Source organism: Pristiophorus japonicus, chromosome 3 (assembly GCF_044704955.1).
Source record: "Pristiophorus japonicus isolate sPriJap1 chromosome 3, sPriJap1.hap1, whole genome shotgun sequence".
Classification (NCBI taxonomy): domain Eukaryota; kingdom Metazoa; phylum Chordata; class Chondrichthyes; family Pristiophoridae; genus Pristiophorus; species Pristiophorus japonicus.
In genome coordinates this window covers 23138124-23164185 of record NC_091979.1, presented here as the reverse complement: position 1 = coordinate 23164185, position 26062 = coordinate 23138124, and the positions used below count along the sequence as shown (strand labels likewise).

General features: G+C 47.3%; 1 protein-coding gene across 2 annotated transcripts in view; it reads right to left on the bottom strand.

Moving 5' to 3' along the window:
* The window catches only part of slc49a4 (solute carrier family 49 member 4), a 123604-nt gene extending 97803 nt beyond the window's left edge, over window positions 1-25801 (bottom strand). Inside the window, exon 1 of one of the 2 annotated variants that reach the window (XM_070875252.1) lies at window positions 25359-25801. In XM_070875252.1, coding sequence (XP_070731353.1) covers window positions 25359-25665 — 307 coding nt within the window. In that variant the 5' untranslated portion in view covers window positions 25666-25801. The remainder of the gene's footprint in view (window positions 1-25358) is intronic. The other variant, XM_070875251.1, reaches the window with a different exon arrangement.
* Between the last annotated feature and the right edge of the window lie 261 nt (window positions 25802-26062).

Sequence of the window (26062 nt, the reverse complement as noted above, 5' to 3'; positions counted from 1 at the left end):
CCATCATATCCCTGCAATTGGACACTGTATTTACTCCATCTAAATCCTTCATGATTTTAAACACCTCCATCAAATCTCCTCCAAGCCTTCTCTGCTCTAAGGAGAACAACCCCAGCGTCTTTTGTCTATCCACCCAACTGTAATCCTCATTGGAACCATTTTAGTAAATCTCTTCTGCACCCTCTCCAAAGCCTTCACGTTCTTCCTAAAGTATAATGCCCTTAATTGGATACTATACTACTGCTGGGGCCGAACTAGCGTGTTACATAGATTTAGCATTACTTTTTAGCTTTTGTACCCTATGCCTCTATTTATAAAGCCCAGAATCCCATTTCTTGCTTTCACTCCCTCAGCCAATTTTGCTGCCACTGTCTCCGAGAGAGAAAGAAACATTTTGACTTGCATTTTTAACTCCTGAGCTCTCTGCAAGGTGAGCAGCACCTGCCTCTTTCTAACACTGATGAGAAAACCTGCTCTGGCCTTTCATTCTGAACTTTGGTAGCTTTGCATTTATTTGTACCTCGAGTTGCTGGCTCTATGGCTCAACATGAATGTCAATTTTTGTCAACTTGGACCTGCAATTGTGTTTTACCATCTCCGTTCATGTGTCACGAATGCAATGTATTGTGAACGTTCCTCGATTGCTTTTTGTTCGCATCAGCTGTGGTTCAGTAGATAGCACTCTCGCCCAGAGTCAGAAGGTTGTGGGTTCAAGGCCCACTCCAGGGACTTGAGCACATAAATCTAAGCTGACACTCCAAAATGCAGTGCTGCACTGTTGGAGGTGCCGTCTTTCGGATGAGATGTTGGGCCGGGGCCCTGTCTACGCTTTCGGGTGAGTGTGGAGGATCCCGTGGTACTGTTTTGGGGAGGAGCAGGGGAGTTGTCCCTGGTGTCCTGGCCAATATTTATCCCTCAATCAGCATAACAAAGGCAGACTGTCTGGTCATTGTCACATTGCTGTTTGTGGGGGCTTGTATGCTCATTTGCTGCCACATTTCCTACATTCCAACAGTGACTGCACTCCGGGAGTGCTTCCTTGGCTGTAAAACGCTTTGAGATGTCCGGTGGTTGTGAAAGACGCTATAGATATGCAAGTCTTTCTTTTCTTTCTTTTTATTCTCCCCTCCCGATCCTTCATCTAGCCAATGAGACAGTGGGCTATTCACAGCCAAGCCCAATCCTATCCTTCCCCGATGAACACGCACTTGCTATCCAGCAGGAGCTGAAGTTGTCAGCTGTGGCTCAGTGGGTAGGACTCTTACCTCCGAGTCAAAAGGTTGAGAGTTCAAGTCCCACCTCAGAAATTGGAGCACATAATCCTGGCTGGTGCTCCAGTGCATTACCGAGTGTTGCACTGTTGGAGGTGTCGTCTATTGGATGGAATATTAAATGAGGCCCCATCTTCCCACTCAAGCGGATGGAAAAGGTCCCATGGCACTATTTGAAGAGCAGAAGTCTTCTCCCTGGTGTCCGAGGCAACATTTATCCCAAAATTCCTTAACCAGATGATTATTGCAGTTTGCGGGAGCTTGCGGTGTGCAAATTGGCTCCTGCATTTCCATGACAACAGTGACTACACTTCAAACAGTGCTTCCTTAGTTATAAAGCACTTTTGCACATCCTGAGGTTGTGAAAGGTACTGTATAAATGCAAGTCTTTTATTTATAGTGTTCTGGAGTGGGAATTCTGAGGCCTGTTACCAACACCATCATATCGGAGATGATGTCACTTTCAAACTGCTAACCGAGTCGTCTTCAGCCTTTCATTTGACATGGTACATCTGCAGCTAGCGACGAGGAGCGGCGAGAGATCGTGGCGGAGGTGCGGCAAATGAGAGCACGGGGCCCAGAGGCAGCACGGGCCAGCCCAACTGCGATATGTGCGTGCTCTCGAGCCGTGCAGGAGAGCTGGTCTCCAGTCGTCCTGGTTAACCCTTGCCACTGGATAAAGGTCTAGCTCCGTCAAGCCTGTGTGGTGGCTGATGTGCAATGGTCACCACACGTTAAAAAAATCCACGCACAGGCATCTTCCACCCCTTCAATTGGAGTTCAGGACTGGAACATCGGATCCTTCATTGAAACATCTGAACTCATGTTGCAGCAAGTCATCCTCGTTCGAGGGACCACCTATGATGATGATGATGATGAATCCCATGGGCTCCAATTTTGCGGTACTTTGTCAAACACTTTTGAAAGTTCATAAACACACCATCAACCACACTACCATCATCAATCCTCTCCATGACTTCATCAAAGAACTCGATCAAGTTAGTCAAACACAATTTATCTTCAACAAATCTGTGCTGACTTTCATTTATTTGCCTATACTTATCCAAATGCCAATGAATTTTGTCCCGCATTTTTGTCCCTGAAACTTTCCCTGCCACTGACTGGCCTGTCGTTGCCAGGTTTATACCTCTCTCCTTTTTTAAAACGGGGTGTATTATTTGCAATCCTCCAATCATCTGGCACCACACCCATATCCAAGGGGATTGGAAGAGTGTGGTTAGAGCCTCTGCAATTTCCATCTTTACTTCCCTCAGTACACTAGGATGCATCCCATCCCTTTAAAGGGTACACACCTGAAGCACCTAATAAAAGGAGTAGATACACTAACTTTTCTTTTTACAGATGCTGACTAGCTCCCTATGGGATCTTTAATTTCCATCTGGTTTGGACATTCCAAAGTGTTTCATGGGCAATTAAGTTATTTTGAAGTGTAATCACTGTTATGTTGGTAAATGTGGCAGACAATTTACACCCATTATTACATTGCTGTTTGTGGGAGCTTGCTGTGCGCAAATTTCCCAACACATTTCCTACATTACAACAGTTACTACACTTCAAAATGTATTTAATTGGCTGTAATGCGCTTTGGGACGTCTGGTGATCGTGAAAGTGGCATAAATGCAAGTCTTTTTTTCTTTACAAGGTCACTAATTTTACTGACAGAACCTGAATTCCACTGGTAGGACAATGGTGATTCAAGTGAGGTGTCTGCGCGCCTCAAATTCTGCCCTCGAGCGTTCCGAATTATAACTGCTTAACCATTGGGGCCGTGGCTGCTGTTGCCTTGGCCCCAAGCTCTGGGACTCTCTGCCTAAACCTCTCCGCCGCTCTTTCCTCCTTTAAGATGCTCCTAAAAAGCGTGGCAGCATACCACTCCAGGGAGCAGCATGTGCTGGAGCAGGAGATCAATGGCAGTGAAAAGGGAAGTCATCAAGGTCCAGGTCAGCGATTGGAGTGTGGGCAGGTACTGCAGGAGCGGTGAGGTCAGGGTGAAGGAGCAGCGAGAGATTGTAGAGGGACGTGATCGGGGCCCAGAAGAGGCGAGGACCCAGGGGCAGCACGGGCCAGCCCACACTGCGATATGTGTACACACTATATCTGTGCAGCAGAGCTGTCCCCAGTCGTCTTGGTTAACTATTGCTACTGGATCAAGACCTAGCTCTGTCAAGCCCGTGTGGTGGCTGGTGTGCAACGGTCACCACACGTTAAAAAAAAATCCAAGCACAGACATCTTCCATCCGTCAAGATTTAGTTCGGACCTGGAATTTTAGGTCCATCATTGAAACACCTGTGAACTTTTTGACGTGGAAGCAAGTCATCCTCGATTCGAGGGACTGCTTATGATGATGAAAAACCTACCTCTTTGACCAAGCTTTTGGTCACCTGTCGTAATTTCTTCTTATGTGGCTCGGTGTCAAATTTATATGTTTTTGTCTTATAACACTGCTGAGAAGCGCCTTGGGACGTTTACTATGTTAAAGGCACTATATAAATAAAAGTTATTGTTGTTGACAGCCACATGGCAATTTGCCTCAATTATAGCACCCTCATCCAAGTCAGGTTGTGGGTGCAACCATAGTCCAGAAATTGTGCATTTAATCTAAGTCAACAGTGCAGCATGGAGGCACTGCTATGTCATCAGATCTGCTGCCCTTTATGAGAAGCAAAACAAAGGACCGCCTGCTTTTCAGGTGTTTGTTTAAAAATGATGTTCTTATGATGTGGACGACATTGGCAAGGCAGATTTACTGCCCATGCTTCGTTACCCAGAGGTGGTGATGGTGGACGTTCTTAACCGCTGCGGTGCCAGTGGTGATGATACTCCTGTATTGGTGTTAGGTAGGGAATTCAAGGATTTTGTCAAATGATAATGGAAGAATGGGGATACATGTCCAAGTCAGCATGGCATACAACTTGGAGCTGACCTTGGAGGTGCTGGTATTCCCATGACATTCCTGCTCTTGTCCATCCCATGGGACTTGGAGGTGCCGTTGAGTTGCCGCAGTGCATTCCATAGATAGTGCAGACAGGGAGAGCACCTGTGGTAAACAGGGTGGAAAGCAAGTGTGGTAGCAGGGCGCTGCTTTGCCTGGATGGTGTTGAACTTTTGAAGTGTTATCGCATGGTCATGGGTGGAATTAAAAATCCCAAGAGACGACTTGAAGAGGATCAGTGAGCCTTCCTGGTGCTGTGGACAACACTTTTTCCTGAAACTTCCTAGGACCTTCTCATGAGCCAATGGCTGCCACCATTGCGTGGACAACAATAGTACTTCAAAACGAAGTCATGAGCAGCAATATCATGAGATCACCATTACCTCCAAGTTCCCCTGCAAACTTGGACATGTACTGCTATTGCTTCATCATCGCTGGGTCAATATCCTCGAATTCCCAACTTAGCATTGTGGCAGCACCTTCACCAGAAGGACTGCAGAGGTTCAAGGCGGCCCACCACCACCTTCTCAGGGCAACGAGAATCACCGCATCGTCTACATAGAAAAAAAAAGACTGGTTGTAAAGCACTTTGGGGATGTGGTAAGGTGTTATCTAAATGCATAATCTTTCTTCCTTAGATGCCAGTCATTAACACTAGCCCTGGGTTGGAACCAGACAGTCAGATGCGGCATTGAAGGTGCACTTCTAGCAGGGGTCATTGGATAGCAGTTAGGAAGGTGGCAAATTTCCCAATCCTGCCGCTAGTGAGGCCAAATGTAACAACCTCACTGCCAGCACGCTCTTGCCTTTCCCCTCCCGGGAGCACAGGGAAATGATCAAATCTGCACCATTTCTGGTCGAAACAGCTGAAAACCTTATCATGCAGTGGACCTCCACTCTGAATTGTCGAATTTTTTTTAAGCCTTTTTTTTTAAATGAATAAAATCATCATCAAAGTGTAATTGATTATTTGCAGAAGCTGAAAATTTCACGGGAAGACAACTCAAGAGACATGTGACATTTATAGTGACTCAACTAGTATCCATTCTGGGTGTTCCTCATTTGCCTCGCATGCTAAAGGCAAATGTTGCAGTAACAGTAACCCGTTCAATGAGAATCCTGAATTAAGCTGAATGCTTTACAGGTTCCGGTTCTGTGATTACAGACACACCCCTTTCATGGGTTCCTTTTCCTCAACTCCAGTCTATTTAATTACCCAACCCAAGTATAGGGCACCGTCATTTCTGTATTTCAATCTGCAGAGGTATTAATGGGCCTGAAATTCGGGTCAGAGGCTTACTGCGGACGAACGCCTCCGATCCGAAATGTTTTAACGAAATTACCTGGTGGTCCCGGAGGTGCCTACGATTCCGGTGGGGAGTTCTTCACTTCCCGTGCTTCGGAGCGCGCTCCCGTCCTCGAGGTTTGGACGCAGAAGGTAGTCACGTGTGACTGCTCAATCAGGTACAGTATTCTCATTTATAGCAATGAAAACTCCGTATGTACAAGTTCACATTGTTATTAATGAGAAAAAAAACACACTAAACACAACAAAAAATAAAAAACACACCTCACAATTAAAATTAATTGAAATTCAAGTTCATTAAATGTTTTAGAAAAAATAAATTGGGATTTTTTTTAATAAAGTGTTTTATAGGGTTTAAAATAAAATTACCCGAGTGGACAGAGTTTTTAAACATAAAAGTGTATTTAATTATTATTTTTGTGAGTTTTAAAACTCTTATGCTGGTAAAAATCGGCTATGCACCTGCTTTTACCAGGCGCAAGAGTTTTAAGGACATTCGCTGGGCAAGAGTTCGCCCAATCTCGCCCTCGCCAATGTCTTGACTGTGGGAATCTGGCCATAACTTGACAGATCGGAAAAAACTGATTTTCGGCGCATGCGCATTGCGCGCTGAAAACTGGCTTTTGCAGGGCCTTGCCGGATCCGTAGGTATTCCGTACGAACCCAGCGAGGCCGGAATTTTAGCCCCAACGTATCAGATGGCTTAACAGAACGGTCAACACAAAGGTGCACTCTGTCTCACCTTATGCGTACATGGTACCGGTAAAAACTCACGAAAGATTCTTGCGCTTGGGGGAAAAGTATCCGGCTGGTACTGGAACCTATTCAATAATCCATCAAGCCATTGATGCGGAGATGGTTTCAAAATAAATTCCAGTCCCAGTTTCAAGCCCCTAGATTGTACAATGAAGTTATTATACAGCTTGGAAGATGCATGTGATCTTTATGAAAGACGCTCACATCCACCAACTCACTCCTGTTGTTGCTTGTCCACAATACAAAATTGATGCTGGTCCAGAGTATAAATCAGACAAGTTAGAGGCCATAAGAACTGCTGGTATAGGAAACAGGGGAAGATAAATGATACCAGTGCAGTGGGGAAGTGGTACTTTGAAGGTTAAGGATGTGCTTTATTTTAAATTGATGGCCAATAATAAACCACTTCTCAACCATAGGAAATGCCTATGTATCCCATCAAAAAACCTTCGTATTTCCAACATCACCTATCAAAACACTTCAGAATTTAAAAAAACCTTCATTAAATCTCCTCTTAGTTTTCGCTCTAGTGAATATAGCCCCAGTATGTCAAGTCTGTCCTCATAATTATACTTTATCATCCTGGTGAGTGATGAATTGACATGCTCTATGGCTTTAATGGCTTTTCTATAATGGGACCCCCAAATTAACATGCATACAGCACAACGAGACACAAATACCTCAGGAGCTTCGGCAACAACTGCGGATATTTGAAATGTCGCAAATTGCTTATAAAAAAATCCACAGGTTCAAGACCACTGCTTTCTGTTTCATGTGTAATAGTACTCTCACTTTCCCACTGATTACAGCCATTAACAAACTGTCATCACACGAGGCTGCATCCAAGAACTTGCATTATACAACACCTCTAACGTAGAAAATGTCCCACGGCGCTTGACACAAAATTGACAGAGTAGGAGAGATAACTGAAAGTATGGTTTTGAGAAGGCTTTGAGAGTCAGAGTGGCAGGAAAGGAGTGTAAAGAGAGAGGTAGCAAAGAAGCAGTTCCAAAGATTAGGGAACAGAGACAAGAAGGTTCTGCCACTGATCATTGCAGAGATAGGGGAAGGGGGTATACAGAGGCAACCAGAGTTGGAGGGCTGAAGCACATGGACTGGGTTTTTGAATATATTTAAGGCAGAGATAGTCAGATTTTTGAGCGATAAGGGAGTAAAGGGTTATGGGGAGCGGGCAGGGAAGTGGAGCTGAGCCCATGATCAGATCAGCCATGATCTTATTGAATAGCGCAGCAGGCTCGAGGGGTCAAATGGCCTACTCCTGCTCCTATTTCTTAGGTTATATTCTTGTGACTGAGATTATAGGACTGGAGGGATGACGCCCTGAAAGGAGTTGAAAGGTGTTGTATTAATGTTATATTGGCCTTCATAGCTAGGGGATTTGAATATAGGAGCAGGGAGGTCTTAATGCAGTTGTACAGGGCCTTAGTGAGACCTCACCTGAAATATTGTGTTCAGTTTTGGTCTCCTAATCTGAGGAAGGGATTCTTGCTATTGAGGGAGTGCATCGAAGGTTCACCAGACTGATTCCCGGGATGGCTGGACTGACACATGAGGAGAGACTGGATCAACTGGGCCTTTATACACTGGAGTTTAGAAGGATGAGAGGGGATCTCATAGAAACGTATAAGATTCTGACGGGATGGGACAGGTTAGATGCGGGAAGAATGTTCCCAATGTTGGGAAAGTCCAGAACCAGGGGACATAGTCTTAGGATAAGGGGTAGGCCATTTAGGACTGAGATAAGGAGAAACTTCTTCACTCAGAGTTGTTAACCTGTGGAATTCCCTGCCGCAGAGAGTTGTTGATGCCAGTTCATTGGATATATTCAAGAGGGAGTTAGATATGGCCCTTACGACTAAAGTGATCAAGGGGTATGGAGAGAAAGCAGGAAAGGGGTACTGAGGGAATGATTGGCCATGATTTTATTGAATGGTGGTGCAGGCTCGAAGGGCCGAATGGCCGACTCCTGCACCTATTTTCTATGTTTCTAATTTTCTATGTAAATGACAAGGAAACTAAATTGAATCACATTATCTGACTGAGATCCAATGGAGGTCAGCAAGGATGATGAGCAAGTCAAACTTTTGGATAAGGTGGAGTTTGAAAAGGCTTTTGGGCCGTACCCTTGATAACAAAGGATGCATGACAGCTCAACAGAGGCAGCTTCTATTCAGAGGCTATTGGCGGGTTGCAAGGGCTCACAAATGCTCGCGCAGGTCCGAAGCTGCAAGGTTCCTGCTGACTTTTATAGTCCTTATCCATCGACTGATGTTTGCATCCCCTGGAAAATGGCCAGTTATCAGGAAATATAGCCTGCTCCCAATGGACCAAATTTCCTGATAACTGGCCATTTTCCAGGGGATGCAAACATCAGTCGATGGATAAGGACTATAAAAGTCAGCAGGAACCTTACAGCTTCGAACCTGCACGAGCATTTGTGAGCCCTTGCAGCCCACCAATAGCCACTGAATGGAAACTGCCTCTGTTGAGCTGTCATGCATCCTTTGCTATCAAGGGTACGGCCCAAAATTTGCTTTGTTGGGCAGTCATCTCAAAGTGCTCTCATGCAATTCCTGGCAGCCAATCCAGAATGGTACCTGCAAGTCCAGAGATGAGGCTGAGAAAATGGGGTGGGGGAAGAGGATGGTCGGTAAAAGGTCTTTTTAAAGCAAGTTCTGTCTTTTTAAAGCAAGTTCTGTCTTTTTAAAAGACAACCCACGAATTTGAAGTATACAAATTGTACACATCCTGTTTTGAGTCAGGAGGTGACATTGATGCAAAACCTCAATGTAACTGCCCACATATATTATTTAGTTAAGTCACCTTATCAATGGCATCCAATTATTTTCAACAAGCTCCAAAAGCGTGGTGAAGATTCACCATGTTCAAGTTACAACATTCATTGGGAAGACATTTTCATCTAGGATTTAGCATTACTTTAAAATGAGCTACAAGATATTAGTCAAACCAGTTCTTTTGTGTGGTTTGGTGGTTGAGTTGAAACGGAATGCGCTGAGTCAGCTGTGACTCAGTGGGGTAGCATCCTCAGTCAGAAGGTTGTGGGTTCATGTCCCACGCCAGAGACTTGAGCACAAAATATCTCGGCTGATGCTCCCAGCACAGTACTGAAGGAGTGCTGCACTGTTGGAGATGCTGTCTTTCGGTTGAGGCCCTTTCTGCCCTCTCAGGTGGAAGTAAAAAGTCCCATGGAACAATTTCAAAGAAGAGCAGGGGAGTTATTCCCAGTGTCCTAGCCAATACTTATCCCTCAATCAACATCTAAATGTCTGTGGGACGACCGATGGTCGTGAAAGGCACTAAAGTCATCAAGATCCACGACGCGGTCCTGGAGAACGTGGACCACATCCCATATCTCGGGAGCCTCCTATTAACAAGAGCAGGCATTGACGACGAGATCCAACACCGCCTCCAGTGCATCAGTGCAGCCTTCGGCCGCCTGAGGAAAAGTGTGTTTGAAGACCAGGCCCTCAAAACTGCCACCAAGCTCATGGTCGACAGGGCTGTAATAATACCCGCCCTCCTGTCTGGCTCAGAAACGTGGAGGACCATGTACAAGTAGATACCTCAAGTCGCTGGAGAAAAACCACCAACGATGTCTCCGCAAGATCCTACAAATCCCCTGGGAGGGACAGACGCACAAACATTAGCGTCCTCAACCAGGCCAACATCCCCAGCATTGAAGCACTGACCACACTTGGTCAGCTCCGCTGGGCAGGCCACATAGTTTGCATGCCAGACACGAGACTCCCAAAGCAAGCGCTCTACTTGGAACTCCTTCATGGCAAACGAGCAGTGGAAACGTTACAAGGACACCCTCAAAGCCTCCCTGATAAAGTGCAACATCCCCACTGACACCTGGGAGTCCCTGGCCAAAGAGCGCCCTAAGTGGAGGAAGTGCATCCAGGATGGCGCTGAGCACCTCGAGTCTCGTCGCCAAGATTATGCAGAAATCAAGCGCAGGCAGTGGAAAGAGCGTGAAGCAAACTAGTCCCACTCATCCCTTCCCTCAACGACTGTCTGTCCTACCTGTGGTTCTCGTATTGGACTGTACAGTCACCTAAGAATTCATGTTAAGAGTGGAAGCAAGTCTTCCTCAATTCCGAGGGACTGCCTATGATGATTAAATGCAAGTATTTGTTTCTTTACATCATAAGCTCGATACTGAAATACAACCTTCTTAAAATACGCCATAAATTTTGCAGTTTCTGGATTACAAGAACTTGCATTTATATAAAGCCTCATGTTCCCATAACGTCCCAAAGCAGCAAGACCTAGCTAAATTATTTTAGTCCTGTTGGTTCAGTGATAAATGTTTGACAAAACATCAGGAAGAGCTCTGATCTTCCAATAGTACCATGAGATCTTTGACATTCACCTGAATAGACAGATAGGGCTTTGGTGTAATGTCTCACCTTGACAGGACTGACATATGAAGAAAGACTGCATCGACGAGCCTTATATTCACTGGAATTTAGAAGGATGAAACTTTTAAAATTCTGATGGGACTGGACAGGTTAGATGAAGGAAGAATGTTCCCGATGTTGGGAAAGTCCAGAACCAGGGGTCACAGTCTAAGGATAAAGGATAAGCCATTTAGGACAGAGATGAGGAGAAACTTCTTCACTCAGAGAATTGTGAACCTGTGGAATTCCCTGCCGCAGAAAGTTGTTGGGGCCAGATTGTTAAATATATTCAAAAGGGAGTTAGATGTGGCCCTCACAGCTAAAGGGATCAAGGGATATGGAGAGAAAGCAGGAATGGGGTACTGAAGTTGCATGATCAGCCATGATCATATTGAATGGTGCTGCAGGCTCGAAGGATTGAATGACCTACTCCTGCACCTATTTTCTATGTTTCTATGTTTCACCCAAACCACAGCACCTCTAACAATGCAGCACTGCACTGAAGTCGCAGTGGAGGTCTGCAGAGAGGCTTCAACTCACAACCTTCTCACTCAGAGGCAAGAGTGCCACTAACTGTGTCACAATTACACTAGTACTAGAAGAGGACTTGTACAGCACAGGTTTTGGGCATCTCTTCTTACATTGGCATGAGGTAACCATGCCTGCCTTGTTCATTGAACAAAACCGCAAGATTCACTCTTGCATCCACTTTTTTGTCACTTGGCAATTTCATAATCCATCACAATAGGAAAAGGGACCATTCATCCCCCCAGCTCCCATGCAGTGGTTTCCTCCGAATTAATGTGCATAAGATAAAGGGATGCAACAATTTGTCGATGCGCCACTTGCTCAATTAGAAGGGCAGTCATCCCCAGTCCATTCTCTCATGAGCATTGAGCAGGAATCTGGGGCCAGACTGCCTATCGACCTTGTGTAGCTTGAGGGGAGTAGAGCGAAGAAATTTAGACAGAAGCTTCGAAATCACTAAGAAAGACTTGCATTTATATAGCGCCTTTCATGACCACCGGACGTCTTAAAGCACTTTACAGCCAATTAAGTACTTTTGGAGTGTAGTCACTTTTGTAATGTGGGAAAAGCAACAGTCAGTTTGCGCACAGCAAGCTCCCACAAACAGCAATGTGATGATAACCAAAAACAGATTATCTGGTCAAGTTAATTTGATTGAGGGAGTAATATTGGCCAGGGCATTGGCTAACTCCTCTGCTCTTTTCGAAATAGTGCCATGGGATCTTTTACGTCCACCTGAGAGCGCAGATGGGGTCTCGGTTTAACGTCTCATCCAAAAGACGGCACCTCTGACAGTGCAGCGCTCCCTCAGCACTGCACTGGGGGTGTCAGTCTAGATTTGTGTGCTCACGTCCCTGGAGTGGGGCTTGAACCCACAACTTTGACTCCGAGGGGAGAGTGCTACCCACTGAGCCACAGCTGACACTGAATTTAAGGCAGAAGCTTCGAAATCACTAAGCAGTTACTGTAAGAATGCCCAATGAGTTTTCTTTTAAATCAAATTAAAATAACAGAGAGGTTAATAGAGATGGCAAACCACTTAAAATAAACAGGGTAATTACTCCATTAAAGTAGCAGAGATAGGAATTTGATAAGAGTTTGCGAGCTATCACTAGAGTAATTTCCAAGCTCAAGAGTTTATTCGGCTTAAGATTTTCATTGTTAATTGTGTCACTATTGTGATAGTATAGTTATGGATATTGTTGCCAGAAGGTGTTGTTATGTTGCACTATAGGTCCGAGATCAGCAGCTGCAGAGAACTGGTTGCGGCAAAAGATGAGACACTCTCGCCCCCCTCCTTCAACCGGTTTCACGTCTCAGCTTGGTGCAGTTGGTCAGTCTCCTCCTTCGGAGTTCAACGGTTGTGCATTCAAGCTCCACTCCAGAAGTTATAGCAGATGCATTCGTTATAATCTACCAAAATTCTCTGGACTCTGGAGAGGTACCAGCGGATTGGAAAGCAGCTAATGTAACGGCTCTGTTTAAAAAAGGGGGCAGACAAAAGGCAGGTAACTATAGGCCGGTTAGTTTAACATCTGTAGTGGGGAAAATGCTTGAAGCGATCCATTAAGGAAGAAATAGCGGGACATCTAGAAAGGAATAGTGCAATCAAGCAGACGCAACATGGATTCATGAAGGGGAAATCATGTTGAACTAATTTACTGGAATTCTTTGAGAATATAACGAGCATGGTGGATAGAGGTGTACCGATGGATGTGGTGTAGTGAGATTTCCAAAAGGCATTCGATAAGGTGCCACACAAAAGGTTACTGCAGAAGATAAAGGTACGCGGAGTCAAAGGAAATGTATTAGCATGGATCGAGAATTGGCTGGCGAACAGAAAGCAGAGAGTCGGGATAAATGGGTCCTTTTTGGGTTGGAAATCGGTGGTTAGTGGTGTGCCACAGGGATCGGTGCTGGGACCACAACTGTTTACATAGATGACCTGGAAGAAGGGACAGAGTATAGTGTATCAAAATTTGCAGATGACACAAAGATTAGTGGGAAAGCGGGTTGTGTTGGAGGACACAGAGAGGCTGCAAAGAGATTCAGATAGGTTAAGCGAATGAGCTATGGTTTGGCAGATGGAATACAATGTCGGAAAATATGAGGTCATCCACCTTGGAAAAAAAAAAACAGTGAAAGGGAATATTATTTGAATGGGGAGAAATTACAACATGCTGCGGTGCAGAGGGACCTGGGGGTCCTTGTGCATGAAACTCTTAGAGTCTACCTGCAAAACATAAAACATGTATCCGTGCCACCCGACCTGGATGACACACCAGACATTTACAAGGCCCTTTTTTTTTTGTTTGTTTTTTGGGCACTAAAATCAAATTTTTTCCTTTTTCCAGTGCCCCCTATAAAAGGAGAGGGGGACACTAAAAGCACCGGCAATTAAAACAAATTAAACTTTAAAACGTAAAATCAAATTAAAATTTGGTTGCCGGGCGTGATGATGCACTCCAGTCCCTCCGGTGCCCACCTCTCGCGGAAGGCCGCGAGCGTACCGGTGGACACCGCGTGCTCCATCTCCAAGGACACCCTGGACCGGATGTTAGAGCGGAAGAAAGGCAGGCAATCAGGTTGAACGACCCCCTCGACCGCCCGCTGCCTGGACCGGCTGATGGCACTCTTGGCCGTGCCCAGGAGCAGTCCTACGAGGAGGCCCTCGGACCTACCCGCTCCCCTCCGCACAGGGTGCCCAAAGATCAGGAGAGTGGGACTGAAGTGCAGCCAGAATTTCAGGAGCAGCCCCTTCAAATAATGGAACAGGGGCTGCAACCTTGTGCACTCAATTAAAAACATGGAACACGGACTCCTCCAGACCGCAGAAATTGCAGGTGGCCTGGGAGTCCGTGAACCGGCTTAAAAATTTGTTGCACGGCACTGCTCCGTGCACCACCCTCCAGGCCAAGTCCCCGATGAATAGTGGGAGGACCCCTGCGTAGAGTGCCCTCCATTGGGGACCCCCGCCTCCTCCGGACGGCAAGATGGTACGCCACGGCGTGTCCGGACGGCCGGCGAGGATGGCAAAGTTGAGAGTGTGCAGGAGCAGCCCGTACAGGAAACCCCTCCGCGCGGAACTGAAAGGCACGGAGGGGATTTCCCCGAGGCGGCTCAAGTTGTGAGGCGCCGGCCCCAAAAAGTTAGTTTGCAGGTGCAGCAGGTAATCAGGAAGGCGAATGGAATGTTGGCCTTCATTGCGAGAGGGATGGAATACAAAAGCAGGGAGGTCCTGCTGCAACTGTACAGGGTATTGGTGAGGCCGCATCTGGAGTACTGCGTGCAGTTTTGGTCACCTTACTTAAGGAAGGATATACTGGCTTTGGAGGGGGTACAGAGACGATTCACTAGGCTGATTCCGGAGATGAGGGGGTTACCTTATGATGATAGATTGAGTAGACTGGGTCTTTACTCGCTGGAATTCAGAAGGATGAGGAGTGATCTTATAGAAACATATAAAATAATGAAAGGGATAGACAAGATAGAGGCAGAGAGGTTGTTTCCAGGTCGGGGAGACTAAAACTAGGGGGCACAGCCTCAAAATACGGGGGAGCCAATTTAAAACCGAGTTGAGAAGGAATTTCTTCTCCCACAGGGTTGTGAATCTGTGGAATTCTCTGCCCAAGGAAGCAGTTGAGGCTAGCTCATTGAATGTATTCAAATCACAGATAGATAGATTTTTAACCAAAAAGGGAATTAAGGGTTACGGGGAGCGGGCGGGTAAGTGGAACGCAGTCCACGGCCAGATCAGCCATGATCTTATTGAATGGCTGAGCAGGTTCGAGGGGCAAAATGGCCTACTTCTGTTCCTAATTCTTATGTTTATGTTCTTAAGCACATAATCCAGGCAGATACTCCAGTGTAGTGCTGAGCTGGTGTCGCTGCGTTGGAAGTGCAGCCCTTCAGATAAGAGGCTACACCGAGGGCTCAGCTGTCTGTTCAGGTGGATACAAAAGACCTCATTGCACTATTCAACAATAACTTGCATTTATATAGCGCCTTTAATGTAGTAAAACGTTCCAAGGCCATTCACAGGAGCAAGTACCAAACAAAATTTGACACCGTTGCTGGGGAGTTCCAGAACCAGGGTTCACAGTTTAAGAATAAGGGGTAAGCCATTTAGGACCGAAATGAGGAGAAACTTCTTCAGTCAGAGTTGTTAACCTGTGGAATTCTCTACTGCAGAAAGTTGTTGAGGCCAGTTCGTTAGATATATTCAAAAGGGAGTTAGATATGACCCTTACGGCCAAAGGGATCAAGAGGTATGGAGAGAAAGCAGGAAAGGGGCACTGAGGTTGAATGATCAGCCATGATCATATTGAATGGCGGTGCAGGCTCAAAGGGCCAAATGGCCTGCTCACGCACCTAATTTTTATGTTTCAGAAGATATTACGAGAGAGGACTAAAAGCGAGGTAGGTTTCAAGGAGCATATTAAAAAGGAGGACAGAGAGGTAGAGAAGTGGAGGTAGAGGGAGGGAATTCCAGAGCTTGGGGCCTAAGCAGCTGAAGACACGGCCAACGGTGGAGCAATTAAAATTGTGGATGCATAAGTGGCCAGTTAGAAGAGCGCAGAGATCTCAGAGGTTTTACAGGCCTAGAGAAGATTGCACAAATAGGGCGACAGGTTCTCAGTGCCTCGGCCAACATTCCTCCAAAAATATATTTACTGATCCTTCATCTCATTATTGTTTGAGACACGGTTTGTGGAAGATGGCTGCCAGCTGCAGTGTGCTGCCATTATAACAGTCATTATCATCATAGGCAGTCCCTCGAAATCGAGGAAGACTTGCTTCTACTCTTAGTGACTTCTCAGGTGACTGTACAGTCCAATATGGGAATTACAGTCTCTGTCAGAGGTGGGACAGACAGTTGTTGAAGGAAAGTGTGGGTGGGGAGCCTGGTTTGCCGCACGCTCCTTCCGTTGCATGTGCTTGTTTTCTGCATGCTCTTGGCGATGAGACTCGAGGTGCTCAGCGTCCTCCCGGATGCTCTTCCTCCACTTAGGGCGGTCTTTGGCCAGGGACTCCCAGGTGTTGGGGTGGATGTTGCATTTTATCATCGAGGCTTTGAGGGTGTCCTTGAAACAGTAGCTGCGGTTCAAAATCAGTTAATGCGTGTGAAGAACTTCTGTGATGTTTGTGACAGCCATGTTAAGGAACCATGTAAAGAAATGCAAGTTCTTTCTCTCTCGGGCTTGAAAAGGATTAATTCCACTATGGTGTCAAGCCAGCTCCAAAACTCCATTGGACATCCTAGTCACTTTGTGAGCTTACAGAAGTTCCTGTTTTTCTTTTAAAAGAAGTGCTTTGAATGCACAAATGCTCCCATTTACCTTGTCAAAAGATTGAAAACTTAACTCACCAGCAAGGGTTGAGCATGCAAATGTTGTGGTTTGGTGTGAAATTGTGTTTGATAATCGCTCCTGTGAAGTGCCTTGTGACGTTTTACTGTGTAAAAGCGGCTATACAAAAGCAAGTTGTCGTTGTTGAGCGCGTGATGAGAGAAGCACAATACACAACATAGAGCATCCTGCAGAATAACATGGGTCTTAGCAGCTTCAAACTGTGCAGCAGCTCAGACCCATGGCACAGTCCAACCACGCCTTAGCAACCCGTCAGCTGAAACCGAGCTTCCTAAAATGCTAGCGTGCGACGACAAACAAGTGGTGGTGCCCTTGGGATATCTGAACGAGTTTGACTGAGTCACATGGTTTCCAATGCGCTGCTGTGCAGCAAATATAAATATCACCTTTATTTATATCCCAGTTCTTGTCCCAACCCCACAATGCATTTCATTTTTAAGCTGCCACAGATTTACATATTTCTGGGTTAAGTAAACAACACGTGACAAACTACTCTGAAATGAAGCTCACCCTGGCACAGGTTTTTTTAGGGGGTGTAGGAGAGTTCACTTATAAATCTGTATAAAGCCAGGATTCACAGCTATGTTCCATTTTAAATAATTTGTTTAAAGAGGTTCATTTGAAAAACTATAGCAACAAATATTAAATTCCACTTTCCAGAGAGGTACATCAAACAACCACGTTATCACAGATGCTCTGGAACCTCATTCCAGTTGGCGTCCTGGAGAAGAGCCTTTGGGCATTTCATTACGTTAAAAGGTGCTATAGAAATACAAGTTGCTGTTGTTAAATTAGATCAATTCCCAGGAAACAAACTTATTTATATGTATTTATATAGTGTCTTAAACGTCTCAAGGTGCTTCACAGCCACAGAAGGAGAAATTAGGGCAGGTGACCAAAAGCTTGGTCAAAGGGGTAGGTTTTAAGGAGCGTCTTGAAGGAGGAAAGAGGCACGGAGGTTTATGCAGGGAATTCCAGAGCGTAGAGCTTAGGCAACAGAAAGCACGGCCACCAATGGTTGAGTGATTATAATCCGGGGTGCTCAAGAGGGCAGAATTAGAGGAACGCAGATATCTCGGGGATAAAGACAGACTTGCATTTATGCAAAGCATTTCACGATCACTGGGCGTCCTAAAGCGCTTTACAGCCAATCAAATACTTTTTGATGTGTAGTCACTGTTGTAATATAGGAAACGCGGCAGCCAATTCATGTACAGCAAGCTCCCACAAACAGCAAAGTGATAATGACTAGATAATCTGCTTTTAATGATACTGATTGGGGGATAAATATTGGCCAGGACACCGGGGATAACTCCCCTGCTCTTACTCGAAAGAGTGCCATGGAATCTTTTCCGTCCCAAGAGAGCAGTTTAAGATCTCATTCGAAAGTCATCATAGGCAGTCCATTGGAATCGAGGAAGACTTGCTTCCACTCTTAGAATGAGTCCTTAGGTGGCTGAACAGTCCAATACGAGAGCCACAGTCCCCGTCATAGGTGGGACAGATAAGCATTGAGGGAAAGGGTGGGTGGGACAGATTTGCCGCATGCTCTTTCCGCTGTCTGTGCTTGATTTCTGCGTGCTCTCGAGGTGCTTTGCGCCATCCCGGATGCACTTCCTCCACTTAGGACGGTCTTCAGCCAGGGACTCCCAGGTGTCAGTGGGGATGCTGCACTTTTTCAGGGAGACTTTGAGGATGTCCCTGTAACGTTTCCGCTGCCCACCTTTGGCTCGTTTGCCGTGAAGGAGTTCCAAGTAGAATGCTTGCTTTGGGAGTCTCACGTCTGGCATGCGAACGATGTGGCCTTCCCAGCAGAGCTGATCAAGTGTGGCCAGTGTTTCAATGCCAGGGATGTTGGCCTGGTCGAGGACGCTAATGTTTGTGCGTCTGTCCTCCCAGGGGATTTGTAGGATCTTGCGGCAGCATCGTTGGTGGTATTTCTCCAGCGACTTGAGGTGTGGACTGTACATGGTCCATGTCTCTGAGCCATACAGGAGGGCGAATATTACTACAGCCCTGTAGACCATGAGCTTGGTGGCAGTTTTGAGGGCCTGGTCTTCAAACACTCTTTTCCTCAGGTGACCGAAGGCACACTGTAGGCGGAGTTGAATCTCGTCGTCAATGCCTGCTCTTGTTGATGGGAGGCTCCCGAGGTTTGGGAAATAGTCCATGTTGTCCAGAGCCGCGCCATGGATCTTGATAACTGGGTGGGTAGTGCTGTGCGGCGAGGACAGGCTGGTGGAGGACCTGTCGTCTTATGGATGTTTAGCATAAGACCCATGCTTTCGTACGCCTCAGTAAATACATCGACTATGTCCTGGAGTTCAGCCTCTGTATGTGCGCGTCCGTGTAGTGTAGCTCGACGACAGAGGTTGGGGTGGTCTTAGACCTGGCCTGGAGACGGCACACTTCCTCAGTAAAACCCCAACACTGCACGAGGTAAAAAACTGCCATAAGACAGCTTAACAACAAAAAGGCTGGAATCCCTGCTGAGGCACTGAAGTACTACTTGCGCGAATACATGACCTCATCTCTCTCATCTGGAGGGAGGAGAGCATGCCGTGAGATCTCAGAGATGCAGTGATCGTGACCATCTTTAAAAAAGGGGACAAGTCTGACTGCGGCAACTACAGAGGAATCTCCCGGTTATCAGCCACTGGGAAAGTTGTCACTAGAGTCTTCCTCAACCGTCTTCTCCCTGTGGCTGAGGAGCTCCTCCCGGAGTCGCAGTGCAGATTTCGTCCCCTTCGGGGCACAACGGATATGATTTTTACAGCATGACAGCTGCAGGAAAAATGCAGGGAACGGCACCAGCCCTTATACATTGCCGCCTTCGACCTTACAAAGGCCTTTGACACTGTCAACCACGAGGGTCTATGGAGCGTCCTCCTCCGTTTCGGATGGCCCCAAAAGTTCGTCACCATCCTCCGCCTGCTCCATGATGACATGCAAACCGTGATCCTTACCAACGGATCCACTACAGACCCAATCCACGTCCGGACCGGAGTCAAACAGGGCTGCGTCATCGCCCCAACCCTCTTCTCAATCTTCCTCGCTGCCATGTTCCACCTATAGTCAACAAGTTCCCCGCTGGAGTGGAACTAAACTACAGAACCAGTGGGAACCTGTTCATTCAAAAGGCGGCACCTCCGACAGCACTCCCTTAGAATTGTACTGGAGTGTCAGCCTAGATTTTTGTGCTCAAGTCTCTGAGGCCGAAACTCAAAACCAGATATCCAACAGATCACTAAACAATGAAAGCCATTTTAAAAACAAATACTTATTCCTGCACACTCTCAACCCCAATACATCAGAGGTGTTACACCATACTTACAGCAGCTTGGTCAACAACATACTGCTATAAAATGGCTCACCGCCAGAATAAAGGAGACAGAGTCTCTATTTACAAAACTTAAGCAGGTAGAATATCCCATCAACCATCATCATAGGCAGTCCCTCGAAATCAAGGAAGGCTTGCTTCCACTCAGTGAGTTCTCAGGTGACTGTACAGTCCAATACTAGATTTACAGTCTCTGTCACAGGTGGGATAGACAGTCGTTGAAGGAAAGGGTAGGTGGGGAGTCTGGTTTTCCGCACACTCCTTCCGCTGTTTGCGTTTGGTTTCTGCATGCTCTCGGCAACTCGAAATGCTCAGTGCCCTCCCGGAATCTCCTCCTCCACTTAGGGCGGTCTTGGGCCAGGGATTCCCAAGTGTCGGTGGGGATGTTGCATTTTATCAGGGAGTCTTTGAGGGTATCCTTGAAACGTTTCCTCTGCCCATCTGGGGCTCGCTTGCCATGTAGGAGTTCCAAGTAGAGCGCTTGCTTTGGGAGTCTCGTGTCGGGCATGCGGGCAATGTGGCCCGCCCAGCGGAGCTGGTCGAGTGCGGTCAGTGCTTCGATGCTGGGGATGTTGGCCTGGTCGAGAACACTGACGTTGGTGCGTCTATCCTCACAGTGGATTTGCAGGATCTAGCGGAGGCATCGTTGGTGGTATTTCTCCAGCGCTTTGAGGTGTCTATTCTATATGGTCCACGTCTCTGAGCCATATAGGAGGGCAGGTATCACTACTGCCCTGTAGACCGTAAGCTTGGTGCCAGATTTGAGGTCCTGGTCTTCAAACTATCTCTTCCTCAGGCAACCGAAGGCTGCGCTGGCACACTGGAGGCGGTGTTGGACCTCGTCGTCGATGTCTGCCCTTGCTGATAGTAGGTTCCCGAGGTGTGGAAAATGGTCCTCATTGTCCAAGGCCATTTCCCATCAACGTCAACACAGCACTCACCCATCCACCCAAACCAGTTCTCAATAACTGTATAGATACAGTAGTAAGGGGAAGCAAAATATAATCAATTAAGAGCAGCTCCGAAGAACATAAGAATTAGCCCATACAGCCTCTCGAGCCTGCTCCACCATTCAATAAGATCATGGCTGATCTGCGACCTCAACTCCACTTTGCTGCCTGATCCCCATAACCTTTTGCTTCCCCTAGTTTCTAAAAATCTGTCGATCTCAGCCTTGAATATATTCAACGACTCAGCATCCACAGCATTTTGGGGCAGAGAATTACAAAGATTCAAAACCACGAGTGAAGAAATTCCTCCTTATCTCAGTCTTAAAAGGCCGGCCCCTTATCCAGAGATTATACCCCCTAGTTCTAGACTCTCCATCGAGGCAAAACAACCCCTCAGCATTTACCCGGTCAATCTTCCTCAGAATCTTAACTGTTTTGAACCTACGTTGCACTTTTTCGAAGGCAAGTATGTCCTTCCTCAGATAACTGCACAGTACTACACAAGACTCCCAAAGCAAGCGCTCTACTCGGAACTCCTACGCAGCAGGCGATCCTCAGGTGGGCAGAGGAAACATTTCAAGGACACCCTCAAAGCCTCCTTGATAAAGTGCAACATCCCCACTGACACCTGGGAGTCCCTGGCCAAAGACCGCCCAAAGTGGAGGAAGAGCATCCGGGAGGGCGCTGAGCACCTCGAGTCTCATCGCCGAGAGCATGCAGAAAACAAGCGCAGGCAGCGGAAGGAGCGTGAGGCAAACCAGACTCCCCACCCACCCTTTCCTTCAACCACTGTCTGTCCCACCTGTAATTCCCGTAGTGAACTGTTCAGTCACCGGAGAACTCACTTTTAGAGTGGAAGCAAGTCTTCCTCAATTTCAAGGGACTGCCGATGATGATGATGAGACAGTACTCCAGGTGTGGTCTCACCAAAGCCTTGTACAATTGTATTACGTCTTCCTGACTCTTGTCGTCCAATCCCTTTGCTGTACCTACATGCTAACTTTGTGTTTCCTGTACAAGGACATCTAAATCTCTCTCAACACCAACATTTAACAGTTCCTCAACATTTTAAAAATGTTTTTCTAATTCTTCCAACCAAAACATCCCGAGGGTAACCAGGGATGGGCGATAAATGCTAGCCTTGCCAGTGACGCCCACATCCCGAGAGTGAATTAAAACTATACCCACAGCTGCACACAATACCACAAAGTGGGTCGTGTCTGACGGCAACGGCACGTTGCAATACATCCTTATATAGGTGTATGTAACTGGAGAAATTAATAATGGAATGGGCTAAAATAACAGCCAAAAGATTTCACAGACAGGAGATGGGCCACAGTGTAGATAGAGGGAGCTTTACTCTGAACCTAACCCGTGCTGTACCTGCCCTGGGGTGTTTGATGGGACAGAGTATTATGATGTTTGCACAGATTGCTCCATCAGCAATGTGTGAAGTCCAACCGCCAGCAAGGTAGGATTGGCATCCATCTTAATTAGAAGATACAGAGAGCTGGAATCACTACTTTCTACTGTATTTTACAAGAAGCAACAACTTGCATTTATAATAACACCTTTAGGAAAGCATCCCAGGGCACTTCACAGGAGCCTTATCAAACAAAATCTGACACGGAGCCACATCGAGATATTATGACAGGAGACCAAAAGCTTGGTCAAAGAGGTAGATTTTAAGAAGCGTCTTCTGCCTGCTTCACGACGACATGCAAGCCGTGATCTTGACCAACGGATCCCCCACAGACCCAATTCACGTACGGACCGGGGTCAAGTAAGGCTGTGTCATCGCACCAACACTCTTCTTGATCTTCCTTGCTGAAATGCTCCATCTCACCCTCAGTAAGCTCCCCGCTGGAGTGGAGCTAGTCTACAGAACAAACGGGAATCTGTTCAACCTCTGCCGTCTCCAGTCCAGATCCAAGGTCGTCACATCCTCTGTCATCGAACTACAGTACGCAGACGACGCTTGCGTCTGCGCACACTGGGAGGCCGAACTCCAAACCAGTCAACACCTTCACCGAAGCGTACGAGAGCATGGGCCTTACACTAAACATCCATAAGACAACTGTCCTCTACCAACCTTCCCCCGCCACACAGTACTGCCCCGCGATTATCAAAATCCACGAAAAGGCCTTGAACAACGCGGAGCATTTTCCATACCTTGGGAGCTTACTGTCAACAAGGGCAGACATCAATGATGAAGTCCAACACTGCCATCAGTGTCTCAGTGCTGCCTTTGATCGCCTGAGTAAGAGAATGTTTGAAGACCAGGACCTCAAATCTGGCACCAAACTCATGGTCTATAGAGCAGTAATGATACCCGCCCTTTATATGCTTCAGAGACATGGACCCTATACAGCAGTCACCTCAAAGCACTGGAGAAGTGCCACCAACGATGCCTCTGCAATATCCTGTAAATCCATTGGCAGGATAGGTGCACCAACATCAGTGTTCTCACTCAGGCCAACGTCCCCAGCATCGAAGCACTGACCACGCTCGATCAGCTCCGATGGTCAGGCCACATCGTCCGCATGCCTGACACGAGAGTCCCAAAACAAACGCTCTACTTGGAGCTCCGACACGTCAAGCGAGTCCCAGGTGGGCAGAAGAAACGCTTCAAGGACACCCTCAAAGCCTCCCTGAAAAAGTGCAACATCCCCACTGACACCTGGGAATCCCTGGCCCAAGACCGCTCAAAGTGGAGGAGAAGCATCCGGGAAGGCACCGAACACCTTGAGTCTCTTTGCCGGGAGCAAGCAGAGGCCAAGCGCAAACAGCGGAAGGAGCGCACGACAACTCAAGCACCCCACCCACCCGTCCCTTCAACCAATGTCCCTTCAACCACCGTCTGCCCCACCTGTGACAGAGACTGCAGGTCCCGCATTGGAGTCATCAGTAATGAGAACACTAATTTTTAGTGTGGAAGCAAGTCATCCTTGAATCCGAGGGACTGCCCAAGAAGGAGAAAAGACAGGTAGTGAGGCGGAGAAGTTTAGGAAGGGAATGGCAGAGCTTAGGGCCCAGGCAGCTAAAGGCATGGATGCCAATGGTGGCGCGATAAAAATTGGGAATGCGCAAAGGTCAGAATTGAAGGAATGCAAAGATCTCGGGGGTTGTGGGGCTGGAGGAGATTACAGAGATAGGGAAGGGTGAGGCCATGGAAGGATTTAAAAACAAGGATGAGAATTTTCAAATTAAGGCATTGCCAGACAGGGAACTGATGTAGGTAATCAAGTACAGGGATGATGTGCAATAGGACTTGGTGCGAGTTGGGAAAGTTCTGGAAGATGTTTATTTTGTGAAAGTGTTTGCAAACCTGTTAAACTCGTTCTAAATATCTAACACTCACTGATGAAAGCACATCAGTTGCATGACAGCCACAAGAAGTCTCACAACTTTTCCCATTCAACACTAAACTTGAAGAACAGATAATGCTTGTGACTTGCTATTCAACGCTCTCACTCCCATCTTTCGACATGACAATTGTCGATTTTCTTTCTCCTTCCTTCCTTTCACAACTCAACAAGTTATTAGCATCTTGTATAAAACCTTTTAGTTTGAAAACATAGAAGCAGCAACTCGAGTTCCCAGAAGTAGTGTTCCACGGTTGCCTATTTTTTCTTATCTTGTTAAAATCAAAAACCATTATTTCAGTCAGTTTATGTTGAGGCTTGGTTTAAGATGTTTTGGTTGATTTTCACAGTTGAGTATAAACTTCAAGTTAGGATCCCTGCAACTAACTGCCCCACAACTCTTTTAAAAAAAAAACTTGTATATATATAGCAGCTTACATGACCTCAGGGCACTCCAAAGAGTTTCACAGCCAATGAAGTACTTTTGAAGTATAGTCATTGTTGTAATGTACAGCTGATTTGTGCACAAGCTCCCACAAACAGCAATGGGATAAATGACCAGGTAACCTGTTTTCAGCAATGCTAGTTGAGGAATAAATATTGGTCAGAACACCAGAGAATTGCCCCCACTGAACCTCCAGCCACCTCTCCCTCACCTCCTTGCAACCCCCCTCTCCCTCCCCTTTATCCATCCTCCTCTCCCCCATCCCTACTCCCTCCATCCACCTGTCCCCCTTCCTACCATCCTCCATCCTCTCTCCCCTCCTTCTCTCAATCTACATACCCCCTCCACTCCTTCCCTCCCTGCATCCACCACCACCCTCACTCCATCCACCTATCCTCTCTCCGCTTCCCCCCATCTACCGTCCCCCTCCACTCTCTCCTTCCCTCCATCCATCCACTTGTCCTCTTACCCTCCATCCTCCCTCCACCAGCTCTCCACCTTCCCTCGCTCACTCCACTCTCCACCCACCACCTCTCCTCCCTCCACCACCTCTCCTCCCTCTCTCCACCACCTCTCCTCCCTCCCTCCCTCCGTCACCTCTCCTCCACCCACCACTCCCCAACCCTCACCTTTCTTGTCCATCAGCCACATGAAGAGGAAGCAGGGCAGAAAGCCGATGGGGCCCCACATGACGAGCAGCGTGATGTCGAGCGTGCTGAAGCCCAGGGCCTGCCGGGCCGAGTTCTGGATGGGGCCCCAGGCGTTCCACAGCATGCCCTGCACGAAGCCGAGCAGCGAGAAGACGGCCAGGATCAGCCAGCGGCGCCGGTACAGGCGGCCGCCCGCACAGCCCACCGCCCCCGCGGCCGGGCCCGGGCCCAGCAGCGGCTGTTCCTCCTCCTCCTCCTCCTCCTCCAGGGCGGCGGCGCCCCACATTCCCCGCGGCCGAGAACGCTCTCCCTCTCCCACAGGCCGGACTGTTGCCCCGGGTTACCCCGGCTCACCGCTCGCACACACCACAACACGGCGCGGGCATGCGCGCTGCAGGCTCCAACCCTGCTGACGTCGTGCGTCACTCCCGCACACACTCCCACGTCCCTGCGTCACTCGTGCAGGTTCTCCGGCTCCGGCCCCGCCCCCCTTTGCCTGAATATTACGCATGCGCGCTGGTTACCCACCTTTAACAACAACAACAACAACTTGTATTTATACAGCCCCCTTCTCAACAACACAACAACAAAACTTGTATTTATATATATTTGTGTGCCAGCGCAGCCTTCGGTCGCATAAGGAAGAGAGTGTTTGAAGACCAGGACTTCAAATCTGGCACCAA